The sequence below is a fragment of the Myotis davidii genome, unplaced genomic scaffold, assembly GCF_000327345.1.
Source record: "Myotis davidii unplaced genomic scaffold, ASM32734v1 scaffold130, whole genome shotgun sequence".
In the NCBI taxonomy this organism is placed as follows: domain Eukaryota; kingdom Metazoa; phylum Chordata; class Mammalia; order Chiroptera; family Vespertilionidae; genus Myotis; species Myotis davidii.
In genome coordinates, this window is record NW_006285040.1 from 1,347,690 (window position 1) to 1,354,417 (window position 6,728).

General features: G+C 35.5%; 1 protein-coding gene across 3 annotated transcripts in view; it reads right to left on the reverse strand.

The window, feature by feature from the left end:
* DMXL1 (Dmx like 1) overlaps window positions 1–6,728 on the reverse strand; it is a 133,703-nt gene that overhangs the window by 121,374 nt on the left and 5,601 nt on the right. For all 3 annotated transcript variants that reach the window (XM_006755261.2, XM_015558446.1, XM_006755262.2), the window contains exons 2-3: window positions 5,349–5,420; window positions 2,312–2,390 (exon numbers count right to left, since the gene is read on the reverse strand). In XM_006755261.2, coding sequence (XP_006755324.1) covers window positions 2,312–2,390; window positions 5,349–5,420 — 151 coding nt within the window. The remainder of the gene's footprint in view (window positions 1–2,311; window positions 2,391–5,348; window positions 5,421–6,728) is intronic.

Here is a 6,728-nt window from a genome sequence, read left to right on the forward strand (position 1 = left end):
CAGTTCACTTACTAACAATATTTCTATAGGACTTTATCACTTACCAAATACTTTCATATATATTGCCATATATGATCATTAAGAAACTATTTTGTGAGCCCTAGTCAGTTTGTTCAGTGGTTAGAACATTGGCCAGCAGACTGAAGGGTCACGATTTCGATTCCTATCAAGGGCACAAACCTCAGTTGCAGGCTTGATCTCCAGCCCCAGTCAGTGTACAGGAGGCAACCAATCGATGTGTCTCTTTCTCTCTGTCTGTCCCTCTCACTTCCACTCTCTAAAAATCAATGGAAAAAATACCCTCAGGTGAGGAGTAACCAAAAAAACAAAACAAAAAAAACCCTATTTTGTGAAATAAATTTTATCCTACTTTGCAAGTGAGTTAAACCTTTCTCAACCTGCTAAATAACCTGTTTATGATCACAAAACTTGTCAAATATGTAAACATTTATTCAGAGCTTAATATATGATGGGTCCTGAAAGATAAATACTGAATAAAATAGAATCTTGTCCCTTGTCTAATCAAAACAATAAACCACGTAAACAAATACAATAGACTGTAGTGCCATATATAGTAACTCTATAATTTATCATCCAAATAGAACACTTGTGAGAGTAGAAGGTACACAATTAATAATCATATGAGGACAACAGGAATAAACCGGGACCTAAGTCACCCTATCCACAATAGAGTTATATACAAAGTGCCATACTAAATGCCAAATTTGAACTCAGGCCCAATCTCTTTCAATTGTATGCATAAAATATATATGTAGGCACCAGCTAGTAAACACCAATCTTACAATCTCATGAGAAGAAACATTTTAAAACATTGTGAGTTTTTTTAAATCTCAAAGGCAACCTCTTCCCTTATTAAATCATTTCCAAAGGTTCTGAAATTTGTGTTCTAAATTAACTTTTTTCCTCAGCTATTTCATCTACTATATTAAAATTAAACTATTTTATCTATCTAAACTGATTACTTCTGTTTCTATGTTCCAAAGATAACTTCTTTCTTATATTCTAGATCAGTGATTTTCAATTTTCAACCAGTGTGCCGCAAAAGGCACACTGTGTGCTGCAAGAATGTTTAAAACATGCACTACCTATTTAGTCAGGAGCACTGACCTCTTTTCCCTTAGACTGTCAAATTAGAAAATGACAACAGCCAACATGACAAAAGCCACCCATGGTGACTGAATCAAAATTATGCCTATTTTTTTTGTCAGATTGGTAAAACTATTTTTTTGGTGTGCCACAGAATTTTAGTAATTAGTTTATGTGTGCCATGGAATAAAAAAGGTTGAAAATCGTTTTTTTAGATTCAACTTTCTATCCATGAGATATTGATGTAAGACATGCAAGCATCTCAAATTCCACACATCCAAACAAAACCTATGTTCTATTCTAACTCTTGCATATTAATTTTCTAATTGTGGTCATATCTTCAAAGTCATGTGAAATCCAGTTGTCAAATAATGTCAATTATATTGCCTAAATGCATTTCATATCCATGTACTCCTTTCACTATTCATTGAATATTAATTGATACCTACTATGTTAAAGGCACTGAAACAAATTCTATTTCTCATTCAGACTACTATAAAGGCATACTTTCCAAAGATACTTATAAATAATATTTATCCTCCTATTCCTCTTATCTGTAAATCCTTCTAACTCACTGCTACAAAGGAAACTCTTGCAAACCATTTAACACTAGCCACTTTCAAAGACCTATTATACCTTTTAGACAATTAACAAGAATTAAATTCAAATCCCTTACCCATGACTTTAAAGGTCTTCTATAATAAGCTGCAATCTTCTCTCATCTCCAGAATCACTCCAACCTCAAAGAAGTACTAACCACTATTAGAATCTATCTTACACTTTCTTTCTTTGTACCTTTGATCATTGTGGAAGATTGGTAAAAATAGATTTGGGATGGTTTTTAAGTACAGAAATATATAACTAGTACATATGCACATTAACTCTTTTTAGACTTCCTTCTTTTTCCCTCGTAAATCTAACCCCACCTTCATTGTTAAATCTATCTACTCTCAGGTCAAAAGGCTCCTCTTCAAGCAAACTTTCGATTCCTTACAGAGAATTAATGTCACCTTCCCAAAACAAGTATTCCTCCTATAGCTGGCACCTTCATTTCACCAAAAGCTCTAAAAGAGTGCAATCTGTTTTATTGCTTTTGTGGTCCCCACAATCTCACACAAAGCAGAAATGAAATACATGAAAATAATAAAAGCAATAGCCTAGGCAAGTGATATCTCATTTCAGTTAATCCTGTTTGTGTTCTTACCTGCTGGATCCCAAGTTATATTGTGCGCTATTGATTCCAGAAAAAACTGACCATTTTTCTGCCATTGACTATATAATTCCTAAAATAAAAAAAGTCATTTATCCAATTATTATTGGTATCTTTTCTCTGACAAGAGTATATATTTATTATTATTACTGTTACTAATACATGCAGTCATTTTTACAACCAAAATGTTCAATTCTGTCAAGAAAAATAAGGCTGGCTGGCTGATATGGCTCAGTGGTTGAGTATCAACCTATCAATCAGGAAGTCTCCTTTTCATTTCTGGTCAGGGTACATGCCCAGTTTTCGTCAATCCCCAATAGGGGCATGCAGGAGGCAGCTAAGCAATGTTCTCATCACTGATTTTCTATTTCTCCCTTCCTCTCTGAAATCAATAAATATTATTAAAAAGAAAAATAAAGAATATGTGATGGAGGAGATCAGTAAGAGACTATTCATTCCTGGGGTTCAAAACTGTTTCTTTAGTATATTTAAACAACCAATGAATATATGCCACTTTGGACAAGATTCTTATTGACCTCAGACTTTTAAAATTATAAGTATTATTTATTAATATTGTTACAAAGATTCAATTTTAAATATATCTGTGTCACTGCTACTTGAGGCTTTCTTCTTTTTTCATGTTTTATCCTCATCTGAGATGATATGGTATGCTTAAAAATTCAGAATAAGAGATATAACATTTGCAATATAATGTATAATTTAAGTCTTTTTATTCCTTAAAGAAATAATTTTCAACTTTTTTACCTGAAAACCTAAGAAATATATGTTGCACTGTGACCCAAAATACACACAGCATACACACACATAAATGCAATCATAAGTAATCTACCTTTAGAGTGTGATGCACTCTAAAATTTTCTATTCCATTTCATCTTCTTTTACATTCAGGTTGTGGCCTACTAAGTTGACTTCACTAACCTCTAATAGTTTGAGACCTATAAAAACTTTTTTAATGAATTAGTTCCAAACTTTAAAACAAGAATAGGCTGGATGCTTATAAAAAATTCAAATTTCCAAGACCCATGTCCAAAGGTTCAGAATCAAAAGGTCCAAGACGGGGCACAGGAATCTGCACTTTAAACCAACAACCCGGATTTTGATACAGGTGGCCTGCAGAATATGCTTTTATAAAGCACTGCCTTGCAGGAATGGTTCTCAATCACGGTATACATGAGAACCCTCTCCAGAACTAGACATACAAGGGCCCACAACTCCACACCTACAAATTTAAAAATCCCCAGGATGGGGTCTGGATACATTAGAACTAGTGATTCTGAACAGTACCTCTTATGAAAAACCAACATCTTAAAAGAATATTCCAGAATGTATAAAGAAATGGAAACAATATATTTTTATGAGGATCTAAACATTCTCTGAGACTATATCCTGAAATAACAGGTTTTATGTGCCTTCCAAGTCTTGATTTTTCCATCTGATCCAGTTTTCCCCTTATTCATCAAGCTTTTTTTTACCCTCTCTGGAAAGTCAGTGTTACCTACCAATAAATCAATTTCTTCTTCTTAATGAGTTTCTGACACTGTTATATTAATCATTTATCAAGAGAAAATGGGCAAAACCCAAAAATCTCAATTCTACCCTTGCTAATATAGACCTTTTAATATAACATACAAATGTTAAAAGTCAGTTATTTCATTTAACAAATATATTGAGTATTATTTGAAATACATTGTTCTGAGTGGAGTGACCACCTTTAAAATTTATTTTTAGTACTATCAATTACTAATTCATAAGGCTCTAAGAGCTTCTAATATTGGCTTCATTAATGTATAAACACAAATAAAAATGAGGGGAGAACAGTGGACTCTTCTTCCATCGAATTTAAAAATGGGTATCAATCCAGAGAAAGTATTTTTTATTAACACAAGGTAGAGAAAAGAATGCTCACAACTAGGAATCAATAAAGCTGGTTTTACTCTTAGTTCTGTGGCTTAATAGCTGTTTCATTGGTCAAGTCACATTTCTTTCAGGGCCTCTGCTGCTTATTTATAAAGAAAGAAATTATAACTACAAAACTAAGTCAGAGGGAATATGCAAGATATTAATGAGCAAAGTGAAAATGAAAACTATTAAAAGATATATAAAAGTATGTCTATTATTAAAACATTCTAATTCTTTACATTTAACAGATTTCTACACAACCTCTGACATCATGTCATCCTTACAATAGTCCATGAAGAATGACTAGATAGTAACCAATTTCAGAATTGAGCAAAGTGTCTCATAAAGCTCCTTGCTTAGGATTAAATAGCTAAAAAGCAGCAAAGAAACCCCAGTTTCTCTGACTCCGAATAAATGCTCTTTGGACCACACTATCCTGATCTCCTTTCATATGGTTTAAATCAACAGTTTAATTTTCAGTGGAGGTGGGTAAAATAACCTGGTTTGTCTGTCATATTTAAAAGCATTAAAGCACCCAAGATATCTGCTACATAACCTCAATATTTATAAACTATAATTTTAACCAGCTTTCAGATCTACTCCTTAATATAGTTTCTTTATTTAAAAAATGCACTGGGCTGGTAATAATTATATTACATGATATAATAAGTGCAAGAAAATAAATCCTGGAGGTATGTTAAGACTGCAATTAAAACATGTAACTTTAAGAACAAAATACATAAGGCAGAAAAACGACACAAAATTAGATCACAAAAGCAAAGAATAAAGTGCCACATATGACTGGACAACAGTATCTGTACTAGCAATAACTTTGTTATAACTGCCAAACTTAAAGTTGTTGACTCTTCAAATACAGAATAAAAAATGTCCAAAGGAAAAAAATAAACATATGTCAAGACAATTCATTGGCACAGCTTAATTCTATTTCAATGAAAGATTTAAACGTATTTGTAACATGAAAGTGGCATTTAATTATAACAAATTTCTACTGACTTATTTGATGATCACTCTGATTTTGTACTCTTACAAATAACTTCTTTTAATACGCAAGACATTTCAATTCCTAAAAGGAAAATGATAAATTACTGACCAAATTTTTCTTTTGCTTCGGTAGGATAACTGGTTCAAAAACAGAGATAACATTTCCATAGGATGCTGCAATCTTTTAAAAAGAAAAATGAAAAGATAAATTATGGATATGTTAACTTATTTATGAATCAAAAGAGCAAAAGAAATGAATAATATAACTTAAAATATACCCACATGTGCAATTTCATGCACCAATACTTAAGAATGTCAGTTTTAGAGACTACCATATCTAGATCAGAATCCCACTACATACTGTTACTTACTGTGCAACTAGCAATTTAATCTCTGTTAATCTTACTTTCTCTATCCATATTTATAACATGTATAATAATATCTTCCCAACAGAAGTATTTTGAGGACTGAAATAACATTTGTAAATCATCTAGTATCTATCTATCTATAATAATAAAAGCATATATGCTAATTAGACCAGACGTCCTTATGGACGACCTTCCAAGGCTGCGAGGGAAGCCCGGGTCCCGGGTGCCAGAGGAAAGCTGGTGCCAGCAGCTGGGGGAAGAAAGGCCTACTCTTGCATGAATTTCATGCATCAGGCCTCTAGTCTATACTAATAAAAGGGTAATATGCTAATTAGACCAGGTCGACCAGATATCTTCCAGACATCCAACTTCCTTCCAGACAAAGCCAGAATGGCAGGGGCCAAGGCAGAGGCAGTTAGGGGCAATCAGGTAGTCAGAGGAGCAAGCAGTTAGGGGCAATCAGACTTGCAGGGGAACTAGCAGTTAGAGGTGAGATCAGGCCGGCGAAGGGAAGAAAGCAGGGGTGAAATCAGGCCAGCGTGAGGGAGCAAGCAGTTAGGGGTGAGATCAGGCCAGCACAGGGGAGCAAGCAGTTAGGGGGTGATCAGGCCAGCAGGAGAGGGCAGTTGGGGGCAATCAATCTGGCAGGGGAGCAGTTAGGTGGCAATCAGGCCAGCAGGGGAGCAGTCAGGGGGAGATCAGGTCGGCAGGGGAGCAGTTAGGTGGTGACCAGGCTGGCAGGCAGAGGTGGTTAGGGGTGATCAGGCAAGCAGGCAGGCGAGCGGTTAGGAGCCAGTGGTCCCAGATTGTGAGAGGGATGTCTGACTGCCAGTTTAGGTCCAATCCCTGCAGTCAGACATCCCCCAAGGAGTCCCAGATTGGAGAGGGTGGAGGCCGAGCCGAAGGACACCCCAACCCCCCCCTCCCCGTGCAGGAATTTCGTGCACCAAGCCACTAGTCCTATCTAATAAAAGAGAAACATGGTAATTAGCCATACATCCGCGGCCCTTCCCACTGGCTAATCCGGGTGATATGCAAATTAACTGCCAGCCAAGATGGCAGCCAGCAGCCAGGCAGCTTGAAGCTAACATGAGGCTTGCTTGCTTCAGTGACGGGGGGTT